The sequence below is a fragment of the Thamnophis sirtalis genome, unplaced genomic scaffold, assembly GCF_051295495.1.
Source record: "Thamnophis sirtalis isolate CommonGarterSnake01/CBP01778 unplaced genomic scaffold, rThaSir2_p1.2 scaffold_8, whole genome shotgun sequence".
NCBI lineage: Eukaryota > Metazoa > Chordata > Lepidosauria > Squamata > Natricidae > Thamnophis > Thamnophis sirtalis.
Window position 1 is genome coordinate 69,485,808 of NW_028261388.1, and position 18,393 is coordinate 69,504,200.

The window sequence follows — 18,393 nt, forward strand, 5'->3', positions numbered from 1 at the left end:
CAAAGTGTATGGTAAGGAATGCATGCATATGACTCATGAAATAAAATGGTTGGAGCCAAAGTTAATATCCTTTTTATTTCACACCTTATTCAGCCAATTGGCAAGCAATGGCAACCTACCCTGAATCCTCCTAATACCCCACATTTCTTTCTAGTCCATACTACTAGCATGCTATCAACTTAGCTATAAAATTTGAAAGAAATTCTAATGTATATAGAAAATATCAAACAGAGAGGTGGGGTGGGCTGAGACACAGTAATTGACTGGCCCAGTCACCCAACCAGCTTTCTTGCTTAAGGTAGGTCTAGAACTCACATTCTTCTGGTTTATAGCCCAGCATGCACCCTAACCACTACACCACACTAGCTTTTAATCTTTCAATAGTGTTCAGTCAGAGCAATATAGAGCTTTGAGATGGCAGCTCTATCAAACATGTGTTTGTATATACCATATTTTTCAGACTATAAGATGCACCAGTGTATAAGACGCACCAAGATTTCAAAGAGGTAAGTAAAAAAAATAAGTTTTTGTCTTCCCTGGCCAGCAGGAGCACTCTGCAGGCTTCAGCAGGGCTGGGGGAAGGCAAAAACACCCCCGTTTTTCACCAAAGCTGGGGCATTTTTACCTTTCCACAGCCCTGCTGCAGAATGCTTCTGGGGGAGTGGGGGAAGGCAAAAACATCCCTGTTTTGGTGAAAAATGGCCTGTTTTTCACAAAACTGGGATATGGAGCAGGGCTTCGGGAAGCCAAAAATGGATGTATTTGGTGTATAAGACACACCAACATTTCCACACTTGGGGTGGGGGGCTTTAACCACAATACTGCACACAGGCACTCCAAAACCAATATTCACTGCATTATATCCAAAATGCAACCAGGAACTCAGTTCACTTAAATTTACTGAAAAAACACCCAAGGTACCAGATTTAAATGTTTTGAAAAGTATATTAATATGCAGGCATGCACATGAGAAGGTTTATCCATTCTTACACAGACCCAAGCCTTTTAGAATCTTAAAAATAAGAAGTATCAGTTATAAAATGACACTCCATTTTTGCAGGCATATCTTAAGAGGAGTCACATGTTGAGTAGTTGGTCCATTCAACAAGCAGATTATGGCATTCTAAACAAGTGAAACTAGAATTGGGTGTGTATGACATTCTTGAAGTTATTGAACTATAATTCTCAGCAGTTTCTATTAGTATGGTTAATTCTGAATAATATTGGGAGGGGAAGTTCAGCAGCATCAGGAGAACCACAAGTTCTCCAACTCTTCATTAGTTTCCAGAAACTTTTCAAAGGTAGCTCACGTAAATAACAGTTCGAAAGTACACTTCTGATATAATTAAAGAATGACAACCATAAATTAAAATGAATACTCTATACCTGTCATGGCAAACCGAGCCATATTTGGTGGCATGCCAGCTGTCAGCTCCAGCATGCTCATTTTTCGCCCTACTGGAGGGCCAGGGGAGGCCATTTTTGCCCTCCCCAGGCTTCAGGAAAATCTCCAGAGGCTGGGGAGGGCAAAAAACAACCCCAACACCCAACCAGAAGTTCGGGAACAATCTGGAGAGCCTCTGGGAGAGGCTGTTTTTGCCCTCCGCAAGCTTCAGAAAAGCCCCCGGAACCTGGAGAGGAGTCATGCGCACATGTGGGGGGGATGTGCAGGTGGGCGGGGAGATTGAGTGGGCATGCATGCAATTTTGGCATGACGTAAGAAAAAGGTTCACCATCATTACTCTATACCATGGGTCCCCAACCACAAGTCCATGGACCGGCAGCGGTCCACTGCATACCAGAAACTGGGCCATGCAAACAAGTAAAACCCCATCTGCAGGATGCAAGCAGCATGCAAAACCACGCCCCCTCCGGTCCATGGAAAAACCTGTCTCCACACAACCAGTCCCTGATGCCCAAAAGGTTGGGGGCCACTGCTCTATATGAATAGTTAACATATTAAGAGTAGATGTATTGTATAGGTAATACTCTCTTTCTTAATGACAACTGGAATTTCTATTGCTAATGAATGCTGTCATAAAGTGTGATGTCACGAGATGGAACCACTTAGTAACAATTTTGATGATTCCCTGTTATCATTATTAAACAAGGAACTCACATAATCACAACTTCTGACTTGATGACTATGTTAATTTTATGTTATATTTCTGTAATAGAATTGTCAGTATTATCACTAAGTGGTGACACCATGCTTTATGATAGCATAAATAAAATAGAATAAAGAGTAAAAGAGTTGGAAAGGGAGCTTGAAGGTCTTCTAATCCAACTCCTTTCTCAAGCAGGACATTCTATACTATTTCAGACAATGGTTGTCCAATCTATTCTTTAAAATCTCCAATAATGGAGGAGGAACTTTGCAATTCTTCCTTTGCAATATGAACAAATCCACTGTGTCCATTTTTCATTATATATTTTATGGATGAAGCTAAGCAACTGTTTCCTTATGTTATTTCTGCCTTTTAATCCTTCCTCTGTTTTCCATATTTCAAACTTCACTTTACTAATGTCCAGTTTGCCAACCAATACTAATATCAAAGATCTATCACTTTTTTCCTGCTACAAATCTGAATGGCAATTTTTGCAGCCAGCACTTACCCAATCACAACAAAAACATCAGCAAATGATAGGACAGTAGTGTTTGCTGTGGTTGTATCTGGCAGACAAGCTGTAACTAACAGTTTATAACTAACCTAACAAAATATTATGATCATCTGTCTCTTAATTTTGCTAAGTAGACAGGGTGATAAAACCTACATTTTTAAAGATTTTGAGAAATATTAACAAATTAATAGTCCTTGATTTATGATTTATTTATGACTATAATGAACCTGCCTATTAAGATGTAAATTGTGGTGGTCATTAAGTGAACCATTTTGCTCATCAACTCCTAAACCTTTCTTCTTCTCACTATGTTGAGACATGTGTTTGGCTCCCTCTTCCCTGTTTTCAAAGCACTGGAAGGAGAAGAGGAAGGCTTCTTTTGGAGACACATAAACATGTCTCAAACACTGCAAGGAGTAGTTCACCTTCCCCATTCTAACCATATTTGAGTCATGTCTTTGCATTCCCCAAATAAACCTTTCCTGTTCTCTTTATGCTGCTTTATAGACTTCTGGACTTAAAAAAGATATTTTCTAATTAAATCTTAGACAGGTTCCCAGACATTTTTAGAATTCAATAGAAGCAGTTATAAGGAGAAGTAGTGAGCTTCTTTTCACTAGATATTTTCAACCAGATGCAGAACAGACACCTAACAATAATGTTTCCTTGCATTGAGAAAAGAATGCTAATGTTAAATGTCTCTTTTATGGTCCTAGAATTTTCTACTATTTGAAATATGCTATCTACATCTTAATTGAGATAACCATGTCTTCTTTTTAGGAAAATCAATTTAAAAAGTTAGTTTGTTCCTTCTTCTTGCATTCCTTAAAAACACTTCTTTAATAAAATTACTTAATTCCAGAAATTCAATTTCTCTTCCTAGCTTTAATTTCACGTTGTTAAGTATTATATTTATTTCCTCAGGTTAAAATAATTAGTTCATCCTAAAAAAAAACTACTACCAATTTTAAAAAACGTACCTGCTGCTTCCAATAAAGCTTCTAATCTTGCTTGTGTTTCTGGATCCACCGTACGTAGGTCTGCTCCTTCAGCAGCGCTTGATAAAAATATCTCAGATGTTGTTTTAAGCACTGGGTTATCCAGATCTTCTTGGTCCAAAATAAATGATTCAACCTATTTGAAGAAAAAGAATATAAAAATTGATTCTAACACATAATAAAACTGGGAGATATGTTACTAAAATATCTTCTCTCATCTCTCATAAGAATTTTATTTTTCCAGAAAGAAAAATACAGAAGCATGAAATTTCAGATAGAATACAGGTAATCCTCAATTTATGATCACAATTGAGACCAAACTTTGTTACTAATGAGATAGTTGTTAACTGAATCACTACAGTTATTAAGTTAGTAACATGGTTGTTAAGTCAATCTGGCTTCCCCATTGACTTTGCTCATCAGAAGGTTGCAAAAGGTGATCACATAACCCTAGGGCACTGCAACTGTCATAAATGTGAGTAATTTGCCAAATGTCTGAATTTTGATCACGTGAACATAGGGATGCTGCAACAATCATAAGTCACTTTTTTCAGTTTGTTGTAACTTTGAACAGTCACTAAATGGACTACCTGTAGTATTGCTTTAAGTACTTGTGGCGCACATTTTTTTTAAAAAAATACAGATAAAACATAAGCTTTCTGTTCTTCCTGAATTAACCAACTCTGATTCACTATAAAACAACAGCAACTTTTTTAGACTGAGTGGGTGCAGAATATTAAAAAGTTAAAATGTTAACAATAGTCAACATATTGTTGTTGCTGAAGGTCAACCAGTCCAGAAACTTTAATAGCACTGCTTTTGTAAGGCAAGGCCCATATTTTTATGTATTTTGCTGATAATGTTCTTCTAATGCATATGAATGGCTTGTCCAAAACACATTTTAGTGGATCCGATGTATTATTTATTTGATTACACAGGAGAGCTGAAAGAAACAGTATTTGCTCCTGATCCTCCAAATTATGATTAACATCAGCAGTATTATTCTTTGACCTGTTGGAGGAAAATAATGTATCTAAACTGTGCTTGGTCTTCTAAAGTGAAAAATTCAAAAGTGATTTTTAACATGAAAAATTAGTATATGGAGAACTGGTCTTTCATTAGAAAAATGAAAAAAATATGCAATTCTACTGCCAAACAATTCCTAAATTCATTAGCATTAACAGTTTTTTCAGTTGTTTAAGTCACCTGGTAATATTTTTACTTTATAAATTTAAATCCTGAATTTTCATATTGCCTATCAATATACCAACTCTTTACAGGTAGTCTTTAACTTACAACCACTCTAGAGGGGCATTTCGGCTCCCCCTACCTGCCTACCTCCTATCCATCTGCCTTTCAGCATCTTCTTGCTCTCGCAGCTGACCAGGGATGCCCAGCCTGATTGCTGGGTCAACCTTGGTTGAGCTTTGGCTGAGGAACAAAAAAGCAGTCCTTCTGCATAGACCTTCTCGGCAGGGCTAAGCTTTGGGCTCAAAAAGAAAAAAGAAACCTTGCTCAGCCCCATCTTTGCTCTTTGCGAAAGGACTGCTTTGAGGTTTGTTCTTGGAACCTGAAGGTCTTTGTAAAGGAGCTGCTTTTTTTCTCAGCCAAAGTCAAGCCCGGTCCGGGCACAGCAGCAAGTCCACCATGGTCAGTAGCAGACGAAAGAAGATGCCAAAGGTCAACCGAGGATGGCTGGGGGCTTTGAGTGCAGGGTTGCAAGGGCAATTGCTGCTGGGATTGGGCTACAGCTGCATGTCACCCTGCCTTGCAGGGAACAAAGGGCAGAGATGGGTAGGTGAGTTGGAAAACCCCCTTACCATACTGAGGCTCAGGGCTGGAAGGGGCCAAGCCCCAGATGGCTTAGACGAGTGGCTCTCAGTTAATGACAAAAAACTGGGATTGTCATCACTAAGTGATGCGTCCATGTGGCATTTCACTTTATGTCTGCATCATGTCATGACAGAAATTCTAGTCCCAAATGTGATAGTAAACTGAGGATTACTTGTGCTACTTAAAACAGCAAGACAGATAGTCCTCGACTTATAACAGTTTGTTTAGTGACCATTCAAAGTTATAACACACTGAAAAATATGACTTATGACCATCCTTCACAATTATGACCTTTGTACCATCCCTGTGATCAACATTCAGACACTTGGTTTGTATTTATGACTGTTGCTGTGTTCCAAGAGAATATGATATCCTTTTGCAACCTTCTGAGAAGCAAAGTCAATAGGGAAGTAGATTCACTTAACCACCTGGTTACTAACTTATCAATTGCAGTGATTCACTTTAACTATGGCAAAAAAGGTTGTAAAGTGGGGCAAACTCACTTAACTAATGTCTCACTTAACAACAGAAATTTTGGGCTCAATTATGTCATAAGTCGAGGACTATCTGTATAAAAATACAAATGCATAAGTAATACTCTGGTCCCTTCAATGCTCTCAAATTATATATTTGAAACAGATTTGTTTCCAAGGAGCAATAATGGTACAATTTCAGCTACTCAGAAAAAGTACAAAAATAAAGATTTCTTGAAATGTTTATGACATTTCTCCTAGCCAAAAAAATAAATTAATTCTTTTTATCAAATTTGTTCAATCTAATAATTCAACTGAGCAATCTCAAAATACAATGAACCAAATATGATGAATAAAAAGTAGTAAGTTTTTAAATTCACTTTTTACTAGACATCAGAAACATCAAAGACTCTTTAAAAAAGGGTGGGGGATACATTGGCAACATATGCCATTTTGAGACCTGTGAAGTTCATAAATGCAGACATTAGTTACTAAATTACTTTTTTTTAATCAATGTAGTTACTGTCTGATTAGGACAAGACTTTAAGTAGGCCATGTCTCAGCTATCTGATAGAAGGGAAGAAACATTTTCAACAAGCTCATCCTTGCTACCTAATCTTGTAAGGCTTTATGAGTAATGACCAGTACTTTGAATTGGAATCACTGACTCCAGTAATCACAAAATAGCAATTATTCTGCAATGGAGGGGTTCATCCATTCGGAGCTTGCCTGTTCCATTCAATAGCAATTGTAACTTTTCAGCATCATCAAAGGAGTTACCATGCAGAACAAGCTATAACAATCCAGCTACATACAGATCTCCAGCATCTCCCAGTTCTAGAAGTGTTATAATTCTCACACCAGCTGAAGTTAGGCAAAGGATGCCTACAAAAGGAGGCAGTTGTATTGGACAACCAGACTTGTACGATGGTTATAATAATCAATTTCAATAAATGTACTTTCAAAGGTGGAGTTGAACTTTAATCTGTCTCATTTAGTGGGCTGACATCAATATAGTTCAATGAATTAGGGCAGCATCTGTCTGAGTCTCTTCCGTATGTTATCTGACTACTCTGGGCTTAGAGAGTGCTCTAGCTCTTTGTTCCTAAGCAGCATCTCCTGAATATTTCCATCAAGGTCATCTTCTTTACTTCGTACATCTGAGGATGCCTAACAGGGATTTCCTGTCTCAGTGATTTAATGCATGGGAGGTAGGAAACACAGGTTCAATTGCTTTTCCTCCATTACTATCTGAAAGTTGGCCAAAGATAAAAGTGAAACTGACAGAAGGACATATAGGCTGAAACAGAATTGAATAATCTAGTCAGACCATACTCCATCCATTTAGATGATCAATTTCCTCTAATGATTATTTGTAGTTGATGTTATAGTCCAACTGTAGATTTTTCCTGAAGTATGGAAATACAGACTTTCCAGACCCTAAGAAGGGGAGGAAGAAAGCTTGAGGGATAAGATGCTATAAGAATTAAACCAGTCATGAGACTGCTATGAAAAACAGCCAGGTGCAAATTTAATACTCATTCCTTGCTGGAACAAAGGAAGGCTGTTTTTTTTAATAAAAAAAATCAATTTTTTCTGCCCAAATGTGGAGATATACTAGCTTTAAATGAGAAATTGTTCATTTAATGCCTGGAATTTCTGAACCACGTCTCTTTCTTTTCAGTAAATCTTACTTAAAACAATTCTATGATAATCATGCTTGGAAGGAATCACTTTCAGTTCAGGGTAGTTGCAAGATTCTGTCAGTTAATTCTCCACCACCTTAAAAATTTACCTCAAAAACAAGAAATTCAAGGTTAGCAGATATTGTTCACTTCTCATATCCAGCTAACTATACCAACCCTAACCATAGGTCCAGTGCATAGATGGCAGAGCTTTTGTAGTATAAGGATCTAACGTATTTATGCAGGTTCTACAAGCTCAGAGGAATCCTGAGATTTCAAGGTGCCACTCTATAAACTTCTAGTTATGTCCAACTGATTTCTAATCCTGAGCAGATGTATGTGGTCGTATCTGTGAAGTGGATATAAATGAGTATATCTACAAAGAGACTGATTATCTGTAAAGGGCTACAGGAAAGAAATCTGTAAAAACAATAGAAACATACATATTTTGCTACTCTTATCATTACTGTTTAAGCCCAAACTTTGCCCTACACCACCACCACCACCACAACAATCCTATAACAAAATAACTCTGGTGCAAAAGGCTATTCTGTTTTTGATAATACCTATTTCAAATATTATGGGAAGTTCATAAAATCATACAATGCCTATACTAAAAGAGTTGTATTAGTTGCCATTTGTTTACTTGTCACAATTTAAGGCTCTTCTGTTGATCTGTAAAACCCCAAACTGCTTAAGGCCTGTTTCTTTCAGGATGAACCTGTCTAGTTACTTAAGTCACCAGGAGAAGCCTCTTTGAAGATTTTATCTTTTGAATTTTGAATATTGAAGTTTTATCTATCTGACATATGGAAAAAATCCTTCTCACTTCTCTTGCAAAATCTATTGACTGTACTCCCCAAAAATTCAGGAAAATGGTCAAAAGAAACATTTCACCAAACACTTAATTTTTAATTTAATTTATTTTAAGGATTTTATTTTTTATAGAACCCAATAATTCCATAAAATAAATTCTACCTGATATGAAGATATTGGGAAGATATTAGAATAATGTCATGCTTATGCCATTTTTCCAAGGCATTTGGTTGGCCAGTATGGGGAAAAAATGGTCTTTTGTCCTGTGTAGAACAATTTTTCAAGAATATTCCATCTGTGAATGTTAATCCAATTTTCCTTAGGGGAAAAACCCCTGCACATTGATCTTTCCTGGCAATTTATGCTTCTAAACAAATGTACAACAAGTCAATGTAGAACAAGCCTTTACTCATGTCTGCTATTCCATGAGAATTTAATTGTACTTATTTTATGGGAGTCTTCTGATAAGGATAAATTTGGATTACCGTATATACCATTTTCTATTCTAGAGCGAAAGGTAGGACATAAACCTAAATGCATTAATACAAACTCTGCATGTCCTAACTTCTTCTCTTGAACCAAAGGTGCTTTTTTGAAGAGGCAACTGGACTTCTTCAGCTTCTTGGATGAAAAGCAAAACGTCTTCAAAGAAAAACCAGAAAGTCCAATTGCCTCTTGAAAAAAAGCACCTTTGGGACAACCATGATCTTGATGACGGAGAATCTCGATAGACATTCTTCTCCTGAAGTTAAAGTTATAAGAAACATTCATGCCTTATGACTATGGACTATAAAAAAGATTTTTATAGTACTTTTGGGTACTCGAGGGTGCCATGTTTATAAAGCCAAACTTTGTGACCTTCACATAGCCAGATCCCTGTGAAGACAGATTTTAAGTGGGCTGCAAGCTGGGATAAAGTTGCTTCATTCGTTCAGAAATCTAGAACCCACATTAAGCATGGAAAAACCTCTATTCTTTACCCAACTTTCTAACAACTACAAAATGTGAATACAAGTATTTACATTTTTATGAAGAACAAAATTCTCTATGAGTCCAGTACTCTTATGTTCTGACAAGCTTATTATGTCCCTTTACTTTTTCCTTGTTTTATCAAGAAAAGGGAAGACTAGATATGAGTTAATTAGGATTTGTTTATGAATTACTTTAATAAAGAAATGTGAAGTTTGAACTGACATGGGAAGAATTCGAGGCACAATTTAGTGCTAACATGGAAGTATTCTTTGTGCCATTGGAGAACATCTTTCATATCCAAAACATGTATTGTTTTCAAAAATAGTGAGTAACGTATACAATATAAGTATTTATTTCCATTCCCGAACTTCCGGTTTGCCCATAGGACCGGTTATTCGTGCTTTTGGTGCGAAAAACAGCCTTAAAAGGTGGCCAAAGTCAGCTGGCCAGCACACACATGTGCCCTGGAGCTGATAGGGCAACGCTTCAAGTGCCCTAACATATGGCTCCGCATGCCACCTGTGGCATGCATGCCATAGACTCGCCATCACGGGTATAGGCCATCCAGACCTGAGGATACAGGTAGTCCTCACGTAATGATTGTGATTAACAACTGTTTAAATTACAATAGTACTGAAAAACTTTATGACCAGTCCTTGCACTTAATGATTATCACAATGTCACTGCAGTCACAAGAACCAAATTCGTGTGCTTCGCCACTAGTGACATATACAACCATTGTACTGTTCCAGTCACAATTAATTTTTGTGCACATGATTGCCAGCTTCTGATAAACAATGGCAATGAAGTCAGTAGTAAAAGTGCAAAGTGACAGGATGTCTTGCTTAACAATCTTGGGTGATTTGCATAATGACAACCACTGAACTGAGGTCATAGGTCTGTTGTGGTCATGTGATGCCTTGTCATTTAGAAGACCTGTAAAGAACTGGCTTTTCACTCAGGCCTTTGAACAGGTGGACCCCTTTCATACTGCCTGTGTTATCTATTCTTTACTGGGTTTTTTTGTTATCTATTCTTTACTGATTTTTATTTCTTTGTTGGATTGTTGTGAGCCATCCAGACTCAATGTCAGGTAGCATACAGATTTAATGTATTATTATAATTCTACCCTATTTTCTGTTCAAACTTTTTTAGGTTTTAATAAATTTCAAATTGATATTGCCAAGATATTTTAATCAATGTTTAATTTTCAGCATCTATCTGGAAAATGCATCTCACATATGAAAATTCATATATAGCATGTGGTAAGTTTAATAAATCTGGTTTTGTTTTCATATCTGGAGAAAAGCTAGAGGAAATTGGCATAACCTCCTTAAAGAAATACCTGCTAGTTGTTCATCAGCTGTACAATAATATCTGAAAGCTAAGTGTAATTTTTAGAGCCAGTGGAAGAAATCTGTCTAAAGCAATGGCTACTCAAAAAAGAATAAATGCATTTAATTTTATACAATTGCATTGATCATAAGATTTGCTGATCTGGCAAAGTACATCCCCAAGCTTCCTGGCAGATCACTACACACCATGGCATAGGATGATGTAATCCTCCAGAAAAATCTGTTGTCTTGAGAAAAAACTCCCTAGGTACTTGGGTTAATTACACTTAATGTATTTCTAAAGAACTATAAAAATCTTAAGTCATGTTTTTTTAAAAAATGAGAAAAGGATGGGAAATTATGAATAGGATTATTGAAATACTTGGTGGCTGCCTTCTCAACCTCAACACCTGGGAACACATAGACAAAGTACTCTGTATGAGGTACTCAGAAAGTGTTTGTTTCTGAACTATGTCAGTATTGTTTTTGAAGTAAAAACATGTCAGCTGCTTTACAGTGTTTCTTAAGAATTAAATTAAATTAAATTATGGGGTGGGCACGCATGTGCACGCAATAGCACACATGTGAGCTTTTGGCACCTGAGGCAAAAAAAGTTCACCATCACTGCCATAGAACATTGGACTAAATCACCTCTTTAATGCACATAATTCTTAAGAAAACTGTAAAGCAACTGACATGTTTTTACTTCAAAAACAATACTGACATAGTTCAGAAACACTTTCTGAGTGTTTGGGCCGTTTTTCTCCCTCTGGAGGCTTCAGGCGGCTTCCCTGAAGCTTCCAGAAGGTGAAAAACAGCCCAACGCGCAAACCAGAAGTCTGTTCCCAAACTTCCAGTTTGCATGTTGGGTGGATTTTCACCCTCTAGAGACTTCAGGGAAGCCTCTGGAGGGCGAAAAATGTCAAAAAATCAGCTGGCCAGTGCACGCATACGCACTGGAGCTTACAGGGCAACGCCTCATGTGCCTGCAGAAATAGCTCCGTGTACCACCTGTGGCACGCATGGCCATAGGTTCGCCATCATGATTCTATGGTCTATTCTTGTGTTATAATTTCAGTTGAGATTTTGGTTCATTATCAATTCATGAATGAAACTTATCTTTGCTGCAGTAAGATTATTTTATTAATGAGTTTATATGTGTAAAAAGACACTGCAAAACCAGCTTCTAGCTTATCAGATTTCCTCTATATTTGTCTTTGCTTTTGTCTGAAAAAGCTAAATAGAAATACCTAATTGGAAACATTTAACTTCCAATCTCTCCTATGTAGAAGTGCCCACAAAAGTATCTCTTCCTATCTCTTTAGTGTTATAGAGCTGAAATATAGGTGGGTCTTTACATTGGCCCAAGTAGATGTTTTTCTTTCAATACTATTAACAAACTAATATAATAGGGTCCCTTTGTTGTCCTGTATATATCTGCCTTTCTGAGTAAAGGTGGAATGGGCAGCTCATATTCTATTGCCGTGCCCTTTATGTATAAATATTTATATAGCTCTGATTGCATCTTTGATATGAGGCTTGCTAGGAAGTGGAGTTGACTTTAATTTGTCACTGATCAGAGCAATCCAAGCACCCATAACACTAAAATTAAGTTTCATTATATCATTTCCAATACACTTATATAAATTAACTTTTTGACTAGCTTGGCAGTACTCTTTTTTAAGATTTTAGAGACAAATCTTGAACAGTACAGATTTGTTAAAACTCTTTTTACATTTTTGTAAATAATTCTACTATGTCATCTTATTGATATTTCAAGGAGATGGACTAGCATCTGCCATTAGATGCTAAAACTATATTAAAGCATGACTGTAAAAATAGTAATTTCACCTTTCAAGTCCCCGACTAGTATAGGTTGACTACAAAAAAAAAAGCTAAAAATAATTTTGTAAATTCAAATCCTATTTCCAGCCTTATTAAATTACTGCCCAAGAATTCTGCAATTATTGTCATTTATGAAGAGACAAAGTATTGTGTTTTACTACAGGGGCAGATTTTAGGCTTGTGATATGATATCACATATCACTCCTTATCATAATATGGAGTGCTTCCTTCCACTCCAATATTGGCCTTTGTTTATCAAGAATAACTTGACCACACTAATACATTCAAAGCTTCACGACCAAATCAAGCTATTCCAGAAGTTATAGCTTACACAAAATATACAAATGCTATGCTCACCCATATCAGTCATGTCATACTAATTCTAAAGGGTTTCCATAGGCTTTTAGTTAGCCGCTACTTTAATTTCAGGATGATATACAAATACAGTATTTAGGAACATTTGATGGAGCACCTGCTCTCTGAGACACCTGCTCATCACTTAAAGGATTTAATGATGATGCCTTCTTGAAAGAATCATATCTGACAATCAATTCACTATATTAGCAATATGAGAAAGGGCATCTCAATAGGCATACCTAACTATGAATTTCCCTTCTTATTCTGTGTATCTGTTCACCTAAGCTTAATTAAATTCTGCACTTTTTGTTGGCACTGTTGCCTTGTTTTAGATACTTAAGGAATTTATGGATAAAACATTTTAGTGTTTTTACTGGATTTTTTTGAATGGTAGCTTTTAAAACATTTTATTTTTAAAAAGTTAACTATATCCCCACACTGGAATTATTTGTAAGGATCATATAGCATATGCAGAAACAATAAAATACATAATTTGGCTTGATTTAATAAAATATATACGAATTCTGAACCAAGGAACTTCATTTCTGTGCTAAAGCATATAGTTCTGCTATGCAAAAAAAGCAGATTTTGCTTATTTTTTTTGGGGGGGAGGGTTGTTGCTATGTAGAGCCAAGGTGGCGCAGTGGTTAAAAGCAGCACTGCAGGCTACTGCTAGATCAGCAGGTCAGCGGTTCAAATCTCACCGGCTCAGGGTTGACTCAGCCTTCCATCCTTCCGAGGTGGGTAAAATGAGGACCCAGATTGTTGGGGGCAATATGCTGACTCTCTGTAAACCGCTTAGAGAGGCCTGAAAGGCCTATGAAGCGGTATATAAGTCTACTGCTATTGCTATTGTTGCCATTCATAAGAATGTGAAAATCAGAAAATATTGCAAGCCACTTCATACCACTGCTAGTAAATTCAGATCCTTGGCTTACTACTGACTCATAAGCTAATACTGATCACTTTTCTATCTCTGTTGTCCTAAAAATTGAAAGTTCTCCAATTTTCAGATACTCCCTTTACAACTTGCTGCAGTTTTCTTGCCAAGATTTTTCTGGTTTGCCATTTCTTCCTTCCTAGGGCTGAAAGAAAATGACTGGCCAAAGGTTAACTAGTTGGCTTCATGCTTAAGGCAGGACTAGAACTTATGATCTCCAGGTTACTAGACTGATGCCTTAGCCTGAGCCACCAATCTGGCTCAGATGCAGCTACTACCAAAGTGAAATGGAAATATTGTTATAACAAAACTATTTAATAATAGGTATTAAGAAAAAATAAGGAACTACTGTAATTGCATTTGTAAAGATCTACTGATTGTTTCAAGAAAAGATAAGATTTGACAAGTACTGATCACAGATTACATTTACATTCGTTGTGTTTATAAATGGTTTGGTTATTTGGTATTTAGAATTTGAATTCATCTAGCACAAATCCAATTATCCAATAATTATTTTGCTAAATCATGTTATTGAAAAATGCATCAAACAATTGAATAAATGGTTTCTAAATGCATTCAGAGAACTCTGAATGTTCTATTATACAAATATGATGGCAGTAAACCTAGGGTAGTGAAATTTAAACAATTGTGTACAATTACATATTTAATAGTGGATCAATTTCATAGTGATATGGTGAGTAAATCCTAGCCTCCCTCACTTACTGTTTCCTAATCTTTTCCTCCCAGCTTGAATCTAGCTCTGAAATCAGATTGGGGGGGGGGGGGGGAGCAGAGAAAAAAGGTAGATAATTGGCAGAAAAAAACTTGATTTTTCCTTAGTGTTCCCTTTAAAAAAAACTCCACTTTGTGGGTGATGTGGCAGATCTCAGTTGCAATCTTCTTTTAAACAGAGAACCACCCCATGAAATGCAACGTGAAGTGATTTTAAGAATAGAAAGGGAACAGTAAGAATTCAATTAACTTTCTTCCTGCAATTATCTACACCCCTCACCCATGTATTTTTCTCATCTTAGCATGAACAGCAATGTACTGCAGTTGCCAAAATAGCATGCACTTTTAGGCTATACCAAGAGGTATAATGACAAAATGATAAGAATTTATAGTATGACTGTATAGTGTGGAGTCCCAGTCACTAGGACAAAAAGGATGCTGAGAAACTGGAGAGTGCAAAGAAAAGTAATAAAGATGGTAAGAGGCTTGGAGGCTAAATGAAAAATGGTTAAAGGAATGTGATATGTTTAGCTTAAAAGGAGAAGAGTAATAGGAAATAAGACAGTAGTCTTCCAATACATATGAAGAAATGACACAGGGAAGAGTGTGTTGATGTATTCTTCAGAGCAACCAAGGGTAAGAAGAGCTTCCAATGGGTGGCAGCTTTACAGTAAGGGATCCAAACCTGAAATGAGGAATTTCTTAATTGTGAGAGCTATTAAGCAATGGAACACCCTCCTCCTTAAACTGTAGTGCTCCATCACTAGAGATTTCAAAGAAAAGACTGAATGCCATTTGTTTGGGATGGTCAGAGTTCCACATTGGGCAGGGGATTGGACCAGATGACTTCTAAGGTCTCTTCCAATCCTAAAATTCTATTACTTCAGTGAGAGTACAATGTGCAAGACCAACCCAGACTGATTCATGCAACCATAGGTAAAGTGGGTACTGTATCATCTAATATAGCAAACTACAAACAGCTAGTTTACCAGTTACTCATTATGTTGGCTGGTGTATCAGGTGAAGGTATGGGTCCGAAATAAGTAACTGAAATCTACATTTTTTATATAGAAACTAAAGTTGGGTTTCAATGCTCTTTTTCTGCAGACTGCTTCAAAATATTACAGCCACAGCAACTTACTACTTCCATGTAAATTGAATATACATAACCTATATTTTAATAATCATTTCTCTTTAACTGTCATATCAAACTGTATACGGACCCAACACCAGGCTGCTGAGAAGATTCCCTTCAAAAGACAAATGTTTAAAGAAATGTTGTTTATAAAAATCAGAGAACTTAAACCAAGATCTTGTTAGGTTTAATAATCTGGCCATCAAATTAGCATCAATCTCCATATAAAAAATCAAGTAGAAAGCTATGTAATAATATTCTTGACTTTCTGCAACTATTTTTTCTGTTTCATATGGATGGAATTGAGAATTTGTACTCAATTATGCATAATAAGCACTGTGAGTATATGCACCAGAGGCAAATTTCTTGTGTGTCCAATCACACTTGGCCAATAAGCGCTAGCACCAATGAATTAAATCTTGCCCAATCTAGTGCCATCCATGTGTGCAAAAATTCCTAAAATCTATTACAGGGGGATTTATGAGAGTTTAATAATTCTGAAAAACATTAGATTGGAGAACAATGAATTATAGAAAATCCTTGACTTACAACCACAATTGAGTCCAAAATTTCTGTTGCTAAGCAAGACAGATTAAGTAAATTCTCCATTCTGGGTGACTTTGCTTGTCAGAAGGTTGCAAAATCATGACCCTGAGACACTGCAAATGTCACAGATGTGAAGCAGCTACCAAGCATCCAAATTTTGATCCCATAGCCATGGGGATACTGCAACAGTTGTTAAGGGTAAAAAACGGTCATAAATCACTTTTTTCAGTGCGACTGTAACTTTAATGGTCATTAAATGAATGGTTGTAAATCAAGGACTATCTGTAATCCTTTTCTTTAAATGTATTATTGCTAACCTATCTAAATCCTTTTGGGAAACAGATCTAAATTTTGCAACAAATATTTGCAATTAATTTTTAATTTTAATGGCATCCTCTGTACTACATATAAATGCCTTCATAACTTCTATTTAAGATCACTATTATTCTGTAATCTTTTAAAAGATTTTGTAATATCTTCATAAGTGAAGCTACAAATAAAAAGTAAATAATGCAACAAATTACAATAAATACATTATCCATTACGATAAACATACCTCCTTAAAAATGATATCCAGGGTGAAAATAGTACCTGTTGTTTCTCCCCCCCACATACCTGAAAGCAATTATTTATTTCAGGAAATAAACCACACGATTATGTGCAAACTACTGTAAATGATGCTCCTACATATCTAGTTAGGCACATTTCAATTTGAATGTGAGAAGCCATATGAATATCCAGATCAGACTATCATCTATCTGAATTTTCTGGCATGCTTAAAATAAATACATGTAGCTTAGACTTTTATTTATGAGATGAAATTGAGGACTCATACACTGAGAAGGAATCCTCAGTTGCATCTAAGCACACACAAAACTATCAAGATAAATACAATTTCAGTCAAAGGGATCTGAATTAAATTTACACGTTAAAACCAACACAAAAAGGTGGTTTTATTACCCTCACAGATCTCTCGGCAGCTTCGAAAAAGCAATTAGCACAACTTTCCACAATAAAAACCCTTACAGGCGCGGGAAAGAAGATTCTGCAGAAAGCGAAGATCGCTTCCGCCATCATCGAGACCTGAACAGGTAAGGCGAGAGAGGCGGGCTAATAAGGAGCGAGCAAGGCTCGTCTCTAGTTGCTCTCCCTTTACACAATGAATCAAGAAAAAGAAAAGCAGGCCTCGGCCCTCCTCCTATTAAAATCGGAGAGGCAACCGGACGCCAATTTGGGTGTTGGGGCGGCTGGTTGGGTCTCCACCCTCCTTTATGCGACCAAGAAGGGCCTGCAGAAAGGATCCCGGAGCTTGACGGGCGGGGTTGGCACCCAGCGCGGCAGGGAGCTCCGTTCGAGACGGAGACCATCCTTCGCGGATAGCCTGGCGGGAGCGAAGGCCTCTCTCACCTCAGACACTTCGTCCTCGTCGCTGCCAGATCCACCGCCGCCCCCACTTCTCAGGACAGCGGCCGCCAGTTTAAAGTCGAGGGCGGCAGCGGCGGCAGCAGCCCCGGCCTCTCCCGAAGTTGTTGCCGAGCCTATCGGCCCACAGGGCCCAGCCTCTCCGAAGAGGCGCACGGCCCGCAACCCCAACGGGTTAGGCCCGGCCGTGGAGGCCTCAACGATGGCGGCCGGGGCACCACGGGGCGTCACCGAGTCTATTTCCTCATCGCCGGTGGGAGTCGGGGCGGCTGTGCCGTCCGTAAGCATCGCGCGTTGATCCAAGCTTCAGCCGTGGGAGGGGGGGGGGAACGCCGTCTCCGTCCCCTCACAGCAGCAGCGCCACTAACTTCTCACACCCTATCTAACCCACAGTCACCGCGCTGCCCTCGCCAACCCAGTTCGCTTTTTCCATTGGTCACATTCGCCCGATGCTTCCAGCCTCATTGGATACAATCGTTGTCACTCTAGAGTCTCGTCACGCGCTCCTTCACCCTCCCACCAGCAAGATACTATGAGAGTACACGCTGAGGCGGTTTAGACTGCCCGCCCACCACTTAAGTCCTGCAAGCTCGCTTCCTGAAACTGCTTCGATATTATTAGATAGCTGCTATGTCAATCAATTTCTAGCCTCCAAATTTTGTTATCTGAGTGGCTAAGACAAC

General features: G+C 37.8%; 1 protein-coding gene across 7 annotated transcripts in view; it reads right to left on the reverse strand.

Annotated features, from left to right (window-relative positions):
- ANKHD1 (ankyrin repeat and KH domain containing 1) overlaps window positions 1-18,091 on the reverse strand; it is a 122,382-nt gene extending 104,291 nt beyond the window's left edge. For 5 of the 7 annotated variants that reach the window (XM_087721855.1, XM_087721854.1, XM_087721852.1 and 2 more), the window contains exons 1-2: window positions 17,696-18,091; window positions 3,603-3,756 (exon numbers count right to left, since the gene is read on the reverse strand). In XM_087721855.1, the coding sequence (XP_087577981.1) occupies window positions 3,603-3,756; window positions 17,696-17,998 (457 nt within the window). In that variant the 5' untranslated portion in view covers window positions 17,999-18,091. The remainder of the gene's footprint in view (window positions 1-3,602; window positions 3,757-17,695) is intronic. The other 2 variants (XM_087721857.1, XM_087721856.1) reach the window with 1 other exon arrangement.
- Between the last annotated feature and the right edge of the window lie 302 nt (window positions 18,092-18,393).